Source organism: Solea solea, chromosome 10 (genome assembly GCF_958295425.1).
Source record: "Solea solea chromosome 10, fSolSol10.1, whole genome shotgun sequence".
NCBI lineage: Eukaryota > Metazoa > Chordata > Actinopteri > Pleuronectiformes > Soleidae > Solea > Solea solea.
The window spans coordinates 17920776-17934016 of record NC_081143.1 but is presented as its reverse complement, the minus strand read 5'-3'; the positions used below and the strand labels follow the sequence as shown (position 1 = coordinate 17934016).

The 13241-nt window shown below is 41.6% G+C and overlaps 1 protein-coding gene across 1 annotated transcript; it reads left to right on the top strand.

Annotated features, from left to right (window-relative positions):
- The first annotated feature begins 4511 nt into the window (after nucleotides 1-4511).
- Nucleotides 4512-10616, top strand: LOC131467025 (mitotic interactor and substrate of PLK1-like). Its single transcript, XM_058640704.1, has 3 exons — nucleotides 4512-6291; nucleotides 7845-7918; nucleotides 9567-10616. The coding sequence occupies exons 1-3, from the start codon at nucleotides 5223-5225 to the stop codon at nucleotides 9660-9662; spliced, it is 1239 nt and encodes a 412-aa protein (XP_058496687.1). The 5' UTR covers nucleotides 4512-5222; the 3' UTR covers nucleotides 9663-10616.
- Nucleotides 10617-13241: the final 2625 nt, after the last annotated feature.

Below are 13241 nucleotides of genomic sequence, written 5' to 3'. Positions count from 1 at the left end.
CAGAGCTTCCAAATACTTTCACATTTCTTGCACAATAATGGAATCCACAGTTAAATAATGGCCCTGTGACCTGTGGTGCAATATTGACTTTCTTCATGCAGACTTAACTATAAAACTGGACGGATTGCCAGAGGAAGAAGAAAGTGACAACTGAAGAAAGAGAAACCCCCTGCAAAATCTTCACATCGAAAAACATGTTTGTTGTGTGTGCCATCGCTCTGCTGTGCTTGATGTCTGTGAGCCATTCAGCTCCCATGGTCTGTGAGAAGCTGCTCCAGCCTTTGGATGAGCTCCATCCTCATCGCTTTGAGGGCAAGTGGGCTTTAGTTGCAGGAAGTCTAGACCACAACAAGTCCATGGAGGCTCTGCGACTAAGAGACAGCATCACTATGTACTTCTTCAGCTCCAGTGAGGCTTCCACCGTTTCTTACACCCAAGTCAACCGCTTTGGTGATCTGTGCCAGTACCTGCACTACAACATCTCAGTGCGAGGCAGCACCTTCAACTTTGATGTCGGGGATCGCTTCAATCTGTCGGGTGCTTTCCTCTACACATCCTGCCCTGACTGCTTGGTGATGTTGTGGAATGTTAGGTCACAAAGGAGGGTATCTACAGACATGTACCTACTGAGCAGGAGAAGGGAGGTGGAGCAGAAGGAGATGCAGGAGTTCAGGGCCCAACTGACCTGTCACCAGCTTCCTATACCTGTTGTGATGGATCCCACCAAGGAGCTTTGTCCAGAAGAGAGTGAGTCCCTCACAGGGCCACAGTGAGACAAACAGCCATGCAATCTCACATTCACCCAGAGAAAACCCATGCACACAAGCAGAGAACATGCAAACTCCATGCAGAAAGGCTCATGAAACCCAGGTCTTTTTGCTGCAAAGGCAACAGTGCTAACCGTGTGGCCCGTATCCTAACCTATTTGTTAATAAAAACCAAATTTGTGCTGTTCCACCTGTAACTTGAAGCCTTTTTCTGCCACCTACAGGCAGTTTTAGGTACAGGGTTCGGTGCCAGGAACAGGAACTGACATAGCAAGGAACATGAAGTTGCTGACAAAACTATATCAAATCTATTCACATCTGCCGTGATCCTTGGTTCTTTTGTGGCGTCATTGTTTTAACTGCACCGTCTTTCCCTCTAGTCGTACAAGTTAGTTCAAACTCTAAGAACTCTGGAGACAATCAGTATTGTCCACAGGTTTAATAATGTCAGAAGTGGCTGCTGTCCCAACGTCTAGAGGGAAAGACAGTATGATTAGGATTTTGTTATTTTGAGTGATGATGTTACGGTGGGATGTAAATGTATGTCCTTTGTTTTGTGTTTAAAAGGAATAAAATAATGATGTCTCTGATATAATGCATCTGAAACTTTCTGTGTCTTTAGAGAGAAAAGGCTGAATTCACAATCAATGAAAATGCTCTCTTGTTGAACATTGAATGAGTAGCTCATGTTTGATATTCAGGATATAGAGGTATTGTTCCAAAACTGATTTTAATGAGTCCGTTTGCTCAACTTATGGTATTCTCACGCTAAGTGTTGGCATCATCGTGTGTAGGTGCTTGTCGTAGCCACTGTTTGGCAGAACTTATATTACAGATGTTTGGCAGAACTTATATTACAGATCCATTTTTAATGGTAAATCTGTGAACTGTAAATTTGGCCTATATAAAAGATATTCGATCAATATGGAGATTACGTACTTCTGGTACATGCTTTAATTATCTCGCATGCTGTATAATTATTGCTCAGTAACTGAATTAGTAATATACATTCACACCAATGAACTCGTGTACGAAGTGTAGATGTTTGCCAGTGACCGCGCACCACCGAGGGGTTCATATTCTTGAAACCAATTAGGCGAATCATTATCACAATAGAAAACATCATTACAGAAAGTTAGTGGGAGAAAAAATGCAAAAGATCTTTGTCTGCAATCATTAGATAGCAGCAAGAGTAACTCCACTGGGTAACAAAGTTGCATTAATTTAAATGCATTAGCTTTTTTGTGAAATCTCTCTTAGATCCTAAACAACCCCAGGTCATGATTGACCCCTGAAAAAAGGGGCGTTTACTTGTAAACATAACAATTATTTTGTGTCACAGATTCTTTTTAATGATGAAAAGAGCAAACTATAGGCTTGTTATGAAACCTGCTTTGTGCAATTTATCATATTACATATTTTCATGCCATTAATGGTTGACGGAAATTGTGCGTATGGGAATAATCTCATCTCATCCTTGAGTGCACACTCGTAGTAATCAGATTACATTATCATGCCTCAGTGGGAAGGTTTTGTTTTTTCCCCCTTTAGTGTTGCAGGGTCTTAGTTTCAATAAATTGGTTTAAGCTGGTTTGTTTTCAGCAGAATGAGAAGGTGTGGGGGAATTAAACTGTTAAAGCCGAGATTCTTTTCAGCATTTCTTATCAGAGTTTAAAACCATTGCAACAGTAACCTTCTCACTGTGACTAAATGCCTGTCTCCATCTTTTCATTTGAGAATAAAACCGTAATGTTGTACCTAACTATCTGCCAATGAGAGCCATATTATGCTATATGTAATGGAAATATTTTATCTTGCGTTATGTTATTACTGTTTATATGCTGTCTTTGCTTTTTACCTAAATCATAAGACATGTGGCATTGCTATGTGATTTAGACCTTTTACTTATTGTTCTATTGACTGTTCCACACCTCTGACAAGGTTTCAATGCCCCATATTTAACCCCAGGGAACATTTCATATCACATACTGAATGGAGACAATGGCACATTATCCACGTTATCCACCTTAATCTCAGGACTCAGGACAGGTAACAAACTCATATAAATGTTGCTGTACTACAGCTTTAAAACGTTGGCAGTTCACTGGATCTGCCCCCAGAGGTGATGCAGATTGAACAAATACACTGAGTGATGCGGGCAACCAACTCATTTTGAATGTAAACAGTGTCTCATGACTAACTGTCCCTCAACTGCTGCTTTCCTAATATTCAGGTCACACATTGTTCGGCTGCTGCATGCGCTGCCATTATGATTACCCAACTGTTCTCGTGTGTTCATGTCGTGTCATGCTGCCAGTCCTTATTATCTTGATGTAAACGTGTAATTATCTATTTCTGTATCTAACCTGTCTGTCTGTCTGTCTGTCTGTCTGACTATCTACACCACTTCTTTGGGATTATAGCTATCACAGTGTTCTAGTGAAGCAGTGTGCGTGTGTACTTGTATTTGCTACCTCTTTAGGACCATACAGTAAACACTGATCTTGTCAGGACCAGGAGTCCTCAAGGAGACCAAAACATCGCTCTGATAAGATAGAACCTAATTTCTGAGGAACTGGCTTTGAAATGAGGTTAGGTTAGACTGGATATTGTTAAAGGTTAGGGACAACACTTTGTTTAAGACGTCCAAATCAATTTAAGTCGATGCAGTGTCCTAAGAAGAATTGCTGTGCCTGTGTGTGTGTGTGTGTGACTGTATGCTGATTAATGGAAGGTGTGTTCAGTAGAAAACCTTTCACGTTGCACATTGCACTACAGACAAAGCCAAGTATCGCATTAGAGACAGATTGGTTATTAACAAACTATACCACGCCATTTAAAAGATTGAAAATAAATGAATTGTTTTTGCTCAATGACATTTATTGGCAACAAAGAAAAAGGAAGGTTTGGTGTTTTGATGAAAGCGTTGGTGAGCAATGTCCTGCAGACCATGGTTGATTATGCTGAGATGTGACAACTGTGAAGGCAGTTTCATCTGATTCATATTCATTTTCATGCTCGTTAGATGATTTGTTGGCCTCCTGTGTCCTGTGTATTTGCATTTGTTGTTTTTCATTTGATTCTATTTTTCATTTTACACGTCACCTGTAACTCCCCTGTAATCTAATGTGTCTAACAAAACTGCAACGTTCATATTATAGAAAAAGCCTGCCATGCAAAAGCAAGTAATGTACCTCTCTTAATTTTTTTTCATAATGTCTTTTGACATGAACGCTCCTTTCCTACCTGAAACACTGCAGCACTGGTTAATGGTGTATAAAAATAATTGTCAACTAGCACTTAGCATTTCAAAACCATTCACAGCAAATGTCACAGAAAATATAAAGATAAATTCTTCTATTAGCCTCGGATGTAACGAGTTGTATTATATAATAATATGGGGATATGAAACCGGTGGCCACATTTGCTGTTGAACTCTGATAATCACTTTGTTCCTCTCTCCCCTCTGTGTCCTTTTGCTTTCATTCAGACTGACTGGCAGGAGGCCAAACATCCTGATTCCTCAAAACAGTTTTTACATCAGCAGACTTGTCACCATGGCAACAACGCATGTGGACTGGCAGGAGCAGGGTCCAGTCAACTTACCTGTCAAGGACTGACTAAGTCGAGCTCCCGAGGTTGCTGAGTGGATCCTCCATGCTTAGATCATCTCAGAACCTTCAAAAGCACTCACGTTTCCTGATCCAGTAAATGGACACGGACAACTCCACTCATTTGAGCTTGTTTGTCAAGAGGTGAAGTCAATATCTGAAGCGATGACAGATGATAAAATGACAACAGAGGAGAACGACTCACAGCTGCACTTTGACAACAGCAAACCTGAAAATAATACAACAGCGTCTGCTTAACATCTTTCCTCTGACTCTAACAACTCACACTTCCTTCCTTTTACTATAGATCGTGAGGAGGGAGTGATTAGGGATATTATTATCTTGCCGTGGGCAATGTGATATGCAAGACATCTGAGGCAATTCATTCCAACCCTCATACTCTGACAATGTCTCACTTTTAATGGAACAAGAGCTGCCTGCAGTTCTCTCAGCCAACCAGTTGGATGAGCTGTTGCCCAAAAGTCAAAGTGGACCTGCCTCCATAAATGCAAACCAGGAAGCTGCACAACAGGTGCACAGCCAGGGCTCTTCACCTTTGTCAACAGTTGCCATGGAGCTGTCCAATCAGACTGGGGCAGCGTGTCAGGGCTTTGGTTATACTGTGGCTGTGGGAGAAAGCCACAATAAGGTGGGGGAAAAGACAGAGGGACAAAGCGAGCCAACAGGTAGAGAGGAAGGTCAGAACAAGTGTGGACTAGAGACAAGGAAGACAATGTAGCAGAGGACTGTTGAGATATTCAAAATCCGCTTAAATACAAGAGATTAAGGTGGGGGGAAACATAAGTGTGGTGGGTATATTAAACAGAAACAGAAACACAACAGAATGGAGAGCGACTCGAGTGATGACAGCCAGAGCGACAGTGGAGTATCAGCAGACTTCTCCCCGTGCAGTACTTCGGAGAGCAACACCAACAGCTCTAATGGGATTGTATTCAAAGAAACTCCCATTGAGAAGGAGATTCGAAGGAATGTAGAACGTGAGAAAAGCCTGAGAAGGTCCAGAGGACTTCCAAATCTACCCTCTTCCCCAGAGTATGTAGAAATTCCTTTAAGAAAAACTACTGTCTGTCAGTCGCTCACCACTAAGTCTGAGAGGAAAGACAGGGAGCTTGCAGGCAAGAAAATGCAGCATGAAATCCACGAGGAGACCCAGCGAGAGCAGGTTCTGGTCCAGCTGGGTAAAGTTCCTGGTTTCTATGACAAAGGCACAGTTGGCCAACTCGAACATAGGAAACAGGTCTTTGAAGCCTTTCAGAAACCAAGTGAATCAACTTTCGCCGTCTCAGCCAGGAGTAAAACCCCATTCTGCTCGTCAGCCAGTGACATTTCAACACTGGGGGATACCTCGTCGGAGGGATCCACCATTGAAGGTGAGGAGAGGAGACTGAGCGTAGACCTGTTAAGTCCCAAAAAGAGCGCGTACTACGTAGGAGGGAATCCGACCAACTCCACTCCCCAAAGAGGGGGCTTCTCCAAGGTAACAGGTGACCATTTCATCATCCCAGGAAGTAACCTGACTGGCCCGACACAGAAGAGTTACACAATGCAGGTCACCACAGTCGACTTTGGAGCTTCAAACATCTCATCGTCTGGGACAGGAAGGCACGGCAGGATGAACAGGAGAACACTTGGAAAGGAGGATGAAGAGGAGACGGAGGTGTCACCCAAAGATAACCCCTTTTTCAAGCTACGCTCTTCGAAAAATATAGTTAAAGTGGAGCGGGATATCCGGGAGGCCCAAGAAAGGGAGAAGGAGCTTCACAAACAGAGAATCAGCCTGTATGGAGGGGAAGGAGTGCAGAGGCCTACAATGTCTTCCTCCTCAATGAAAGGACTGGCTGTTCTTGACTCACCTGGCTCATCCCCCAGGTGTGAAACTGGACCCTCAGCAGGTTAGTGCAGTACCGAGCATTGATTTAGGGTGAAAAGGTATGAAATCGATTCTCACACACAGAATGTGCCGTTCTGTGTGGAAGCTTGTTGACCGAGGATATGTGTGTAATTTATATATCTGCAGTAAGATGATGAAAAACCCCTGAAACAGCCCAGTGAGCACATTATTTAATTTTTCTCATGGTCAGTAGAAAGTGGGGTTAGCCGTTACTAGCAATAATTCTGCTCCAGCAGGTCGTGAGATGGCCGACAAGGAAATACAATTCTGTAACTCCTCAATAAATGTGGCACCTAGCCTGTCATTTTAATTGCAGGAGCTGAGGTGAGGGAAATTCCAGAGTCATATCTCAGTGCTATAGTGTCTTCAATCAAGGAGGAGTCCAATTTTTGGCTGAAGTTTAAATACAGGACTCAAAAAGTGCCGACACCTTGTTTTAGTTTTTATGGTGGTGGACAGTTAGTGCAGGGACCTTTGACAACAAGTGTAAATGTCAAATAGAGTGCAGCGTAAACAGCGACTCACTGTAGCTGTTGAGTTATTGTTGGGTAACTTCTGATTTATCTGGGTCTGTGGAAAGGTTTATATGCAGTACATCCACTTATTGAGGCACCTTGAAACTTGAGCAGCATATTTACGTCTCTAGTCCACTCTTTTCCTGACCTCCTTCTTCTTCCTCTTCCACCTTTTTGCTCACTTTGCTCACCCTCTGTCCACTGCCCCACCTCACTGCGCCTTGCTCCCATAGAACCCTGACATGCTGCCCCACCTTCATTGGATTGCAAAAATCTAAATCAGCAAGCAGATAGGCCTCAAACTAATGCATTAGTTTGGTAAAAAAAAAAAAAAAAAGAATTGAATTGAATTGAAAGCAAAGATGTGCAGTTGTTCAGTTTAATCCAGTTTGACTTTGCTTTAAGGTTTGAGACATTGGGAGATTCTCCTGTCTTTAAGTCATATTGATGGAATTGTATTCAATACGTACTTCCTTACTCTTTACATATGAAATCTAAGAGCAATTACCACATATGGAGCCTGACAGGGAAGGTTGCTAACCTCTCACTGTGCCTTTGATTGTATGTTTGTGTGTTTTGTCGGCAGGTGATGTCTGTTGCCATTGTGAGGTCATTTTCTCTGTGACTCTATAGGAATGAGATCACCACCCCTAGTAGTTTCCCATCCCACTGAGAAACTGACCGAGGTGTGCCTCTACAGGACTGAATGACCATGACTCATGAGAAGCATTGTATTGTACACAATGAGTTGCATAACCCCGCTTTTCATTATCACCTTATTTCTGCTGCCGACTTTCCATTTCTCCTGCACCACGTTCATGTTCAATAAAACTAAATCCTCTAACTTAAATCCCTCTGCACCTCTGCCTGTCTCCTCTCATTTCACCCTGGCACTTCTCTTGGTTCACTCTGAATTTGATTCAAAGAGGTTTTATTTCTCACAGTGTGGAGCACAAACAAAGCACAGAAACGTCCCTGCCTTATAGCTGCACTGCTCCTCACCGACCTGGCTCACGCACATTTTATTTTTACCTTACAGCACACTGGTCACCTGGCAAACTTAACATGTGGATCCCAGCCCAAGCTGAAGAGAAGAGGACTGTTGTGCAAGAGGTCAGTGCAAAAAGGCCTGTATATATACATATATATGTATATATACATATATATATATATATATGTATATATATATATATATACATATATATATATATATACATATATATATATATATATATTTCATTCTTCATGAGAAACTCGAGAAAGTAGCAGCCCTCCTGGGAAGTCATAGGGAATGACAACATTTCCACATTAATCACCCCCCAATTTCCAAATGTCTGGTCAATGACACAATAGTTGTCAGACACCACACGAGAAATGACGTCATTGTTTTTGTTTCTTGCGGAGTATGTTCAGACCTTGAAGACCTGACAGACATCACTGCTTCCTCAGTGCCATTAGTTGCTGTGAATCAATGAAGATCTACCATGATAGCATCCATCTTCTACCGCTTTATATCCCCCACATAAGGGCCGTGTCCGGCAGTGCTGTGCCACTCGGGAGGAAATTTTGTTATGCTTGCATAATGACAATAAAGAATCTTGAATCTTGAAACTTGAATCTCAGCTGACTTAGGGCGATAGGTGGAGTACACCCTGCACAGATCGCCAGTCCATAGCAGGGCCACACATAGAGACAAACAACCATCCACCCTCACACCTACGGTCAGTTTACTGTCCAATTTACCAAATCCCCAAATCTGCATGACTTTAGACTGTGGGAGAAAACCGGAGAAACTGGAGGAAACCCATGCACACACGGGGAGAACATGCAGGGCCTTTCCATGCAGAAAGGCCCGTGTTCTGACCCGGGTCTACATGTTAACATGTTAACATGTTAAACGTAATTTATAGCTCACCTCTCCCTACATTTCTGAGTCTGCCTCAAATTCAGAGGAAATGTGTTTTTTAACCTCAAGGTTTTAGGGTCTGTATGGTGTATAAGCTGCAATTAGGCTTTTTGGGTTGAATCAGTTCCATTGCAGCCAATTGTCCAGTGAAGAAAGGATCTATGAGGGGTGTCAGCATCCTCCTCTCTGCCAGAAACATCTGATAACACTGGGAACACACTGTAAGGAGCTTATTTTTGTAGATAAGGCAAGAAAGGAAAACAGCCCCTAGACTTAGAGAGAGAGAGAGAGAGAGGGAGAGAGAGAGAGAGAGAGAGAGAGCATGTCTCTGTGTGATTAGTGTCAATAGAACAGAAAGAAGCAAGTCAATTGAAAATCCCACAGATTTTTGTTACCTGTCTGAAATCTCTTTGAAACTGCAGTGCTGTCTCTAATTAGAGTTGAGCGCTGCTCTGTGGTATCTGCTCTTTAATTCAGTCTGGCTTTGATTTGCAGAGTTTAGCTCCACAGCTCAGTTTGACATTAAAGTGAAGCCAACCCACCCCCCCCCCCCACCCCCCAACAGAGTCACACTGAACTTGGCCTTGAATCACAGTTGCATTAGCTTCTCTCGGATTTGCAAAGCTAATTGTGCTCATCCAAGACAATATCCTCCTGGGGCAATATATTCATCCGTGTTTTTTATCTTTTTTGGGGGCTTATTGGCCTCATCTCCTGCTGCTGCTGCTGCTGCACATTGCATGTTATTCTTCTCTTTAATACCTTTCCTTTTTCTTCTTCTGCACACACAACTTTTTGTCTATCTCCTCATATACCGTGCAGTCTTGGCTCACTGATAAATGTCTTTCACACCAGGTCCGCCGTAGTTCCCGGATCCCCAGACAGAAGAACCCTCTAGTAGAGCGGTGGGAGTCCGGCCTGATCAATGACCACAACAAGGAAGAAGACTGACGAGATGCTGACTGAGCCAAATGAGGGAGAGAGGAAGATTAACAGAGACGAGTATTTGAAGCGAAAGGGCTGAGAGACTGTGAGATAAGATAAGAGTAGAGCAGTGTATGGAAAGAGGGGAGGGAGCAGTGGAAGAAGAGGAGGAAAGAGAGTGACTGAGAAGAAAGAAAGAAGTCAGAGTTTTTAGGATAGAAAGCACGCTCCCTCAGCCTGGAGGACAGAAAGAGGAGGTGAGCGTATTAGTGAATAAACACGCAGCCGTATTCTAATTCTGGAAACTCAAAGAACAGCATTAAAAATAATGATACTACTTATTAACCGTTCATTTGCTTTTGATAATAATGCAGTATAATATTGTTATGTGTATATATATATATATATATACATTAGTGCATAATATCAAACCGAAAATAAAAAAACAAACTTCTCAATAAAGTAATATAATTTTAATGTTTTACGGTTTATTACACAAGCAAAATCTAATCTAACAAATCCAACAACCGTGCAATAAATCCCACCTTTGTGTTTCTGTTGAATTTTATTGACACTGTTGTTGGCTGTAATATCAGAGGTTGTGTATTTTATTGGATTAACGATATATCCTTCTGAGACATCCCTTTGTTGGTGTTTTCGGAATAAGCCAGTCACTAATATGAATTATTAAATGTCAAAAGTCACTTAAAGCTCTTTCGGGTTGTTTTCATGCCTCACCAATACCTGGATTATAATGCGATGAGGCACTTTCTGCATACAAACCTGATGCTTAAATAACAGCTGATATGTTGGATCGCTAACATGGTGGAATCATGGATGTACTTTGTAATGAAACTGAATACATGTATTAATTTATACGTATGTCAGATACATCATAAATGAAATGTTCAGTGTTACTCTTCTTGTATCACAATAAAACATGATTAAAGTCATTGGTTTGGACGTGCCATACTGACGCCATGTCATTTCTGTGATTCACAGTTTCTCCAAATGTATAAAGTGCTCCTTCTACTTCTTGTTTTTAAGCTTCACCTCATCTTACTGAGGTTGAGATTTGAGATTTGAATGTTTAGGTTAAGGTTAGGGTCATTTATTAAGAGATTATTGTTAAAGTAGGGATAAGATTTTGGTGAGGCTGTCGAAATGAATGGAAGTCAGTTTGTGTGTCATGGGTGGGGGGGTGAGATCACGCTTTAGTGACCTTCCAATCTCCTGAATAATTCATCACCTCATTCTTACTAGACGCAGTACAGTGGCATTATTATGGAGGAGCTGCAGCGACGTAATTGTTCAAAATTATTAATAAATTGACAACAAGACCGTGGTATTAAAGTGATGTATTACGTGAGAAGATATATTGAAAAAATTGAAAATGAAAATTGAAATGACACAGACTCCCCTGCAAGACTCTGAGAATATGAATGATAAAGCAAACTTTTTTTTTTCTGTTCTGTCAGATTCACTTTTGAAACTCACACGAGCAAACATGGCAACCTAACTGGACAAGAAAATTACACTTTCCGGGTAATTTCTCATTCTGGTGTATAATCCTGCTGCTTTTTAGATAATAATTATCCTGCACACCTGTCAGTCACCTGCTGCTCCAGACTCATTTTCTTAATATTTCATTATCAGAGTCTTTCCATGTCCTGCTGGGTTCAAAGTCACTGAAGCAATCTCGTGTGAGACGGCCAGTATTCAGAGGATTAGACGCGATACTCTTGTCATGCCTTTGTCTGGAGGGCAAAGGTATGAGCGGACGTGTGCTCAAATTAGTGTGTGTTTGTTGTATGATTGTAAAAACAACAACAAAGCATTCAATGCTTCTTGGTTCCCCCTCATCAACGCTAAAATCGGATCATTTCTTTCTGAAGCCATGAAACACGTAATCACATAATCGTACATTTTGTCTGGGAATCAATGCCAGTATTTGTTATGTACATATGTATTATGTATTATGTACATATACACATTATGTACAGAAGCACATAGAGTTGTATGCATAAACACATGTTATTTGTTGTTTAAATTGCACTGATGAGCTGTACCAGGAGATAACCCCCCCACACATAAGCAGAGATCCACACAGAAAAAGAGTTTTGACATTGTCAAATAAGTTTGTGTCAACATTTTTAGGATTAGATGCAAGGACAACATGTGACAATGGTCTGTTATGACCCCAGGGTCGTGATCGCTTTCTCCTTGTGTGTATGTATCTTCATGTGAGTGTGAGATGGGTTGCATATGTGCATGTCTGAGTGAATGACGTGTGTGTGTGAGAGCTGATTGGTCCTGCACAGGAGGTTCCAGTTTAAGAGGCCTGATCATCCCAGCTGCAGTGGACTTCCTTGAACCACCCACAGCCAGCAACCATTTTGTGCTTGTTTTAAATAAACCTTTTAAAATGGTTTGTTTAGTTTGTTGCTGGTGGTTCCTTGGGAGTTGGGAAGAGGGAGTCTCTACACTCTTGTTGTGATCAGGGTTTCCCCTAGGCCTGGTCGTAACAGGTCGCACCAAGGAAAAAGGTACATTTTAAATGACATGACATGTCATTTTAAGAACTTTTTACTTCCCATTTACTCTTGTTTAGTTTATTACTATCACTCTGATTTATGCCACAGGTTCACATGAAGACACTGGCACACAGAGGTGTGTCAAATTAATATCTTAAATTATCTGAAATATTATCAACAGCCTACTGGGAATAATTGCATGAAATGACCCTGAATCTCAAGATGGCACCAGCTCTCACTACTTTTCAAGCAAGTTTTTGTGCACTGTTGGCAGCTGGTTGTGGATGTTTTATTTTTGTCTGTATATGTCCTTGTAGTGGGAATAACAAATTAATATCTCTATTTTGTCTTTTGCTCTAATCTGGACTTCATCGACTTCATCAAAAGTTCATTGTATCAAATGACATTAACCAAAAACCCTGGGGGGGTTTTAGCCAATCAGAGTCACAGCAGGAGGTGGCATTCAAAGGGCAATTATCAGGTGTCATTTACTATGAACCTGACTCATAATTCAGTGTATTCACACACAGAAACACACAGGGGGTGAGTCTGTCACGGTCTGCCTTTGTGCTGAGAGGACAAACTGCGGTGCCACCTCCTTTCATCAGTGAGGCCTCATACAGTATCATTGTGCGCCCTCTCATTTCAGCAAATCTGACTAATGCCATTATCTGACCTGCATATCTCCACTCCATGTCCATGTGCAATCACATGGGAAGAGTAAACTATGACTCACATGGAAATATGACTTTTATTGTCATTGAATTGTGCAGTCTGCAACCCCGAAACTCATCCAAAAGCCTTTCCTTTGTTCCATCCATGAACAAGGAAGTAAAACCAAGTGTGTGCCACTGACAGAAAGCCCTGTGCTGCTGTAGTATCGAGGCCATTAAAATGTAATAAAAACCCTGTGCTGATATGGAGTTAGCTATCTGCTGGATGACCACTATAAAAAAAAAAATACACAGGGTGTGTATCGCCCATGTGAGTCCACTCACTTTTAATTTTACACAGTACTGAAGTCTGAGAAAAATTGAAATCAAATGAATAAACACAGACGTAACCTCAGCTG

Coding starts and splice junctions, on each gene's coding strand:
- LOC131467025 (XM_058640704.1), top strand. CDS start 5,223: ATGGAGAGCGACTCGAGTGATGACAGCCAGAGCGACAGTGGAGTATCA. Junction 6,292..7,844: donor TGAAACTGGACCCTCAGCAG/GTTAGTGCAGTA, acceptor TTTACCTTACAG/CACACTGGTCACCTGGCAAA. Junction 7,919..9,566: donor AGAGGACTGTTGTGCAAGAG/GTCAGTGCAAAA, acceptor CTTTCACACCAG/GTCCGCCGTAGTTCCCGGAT.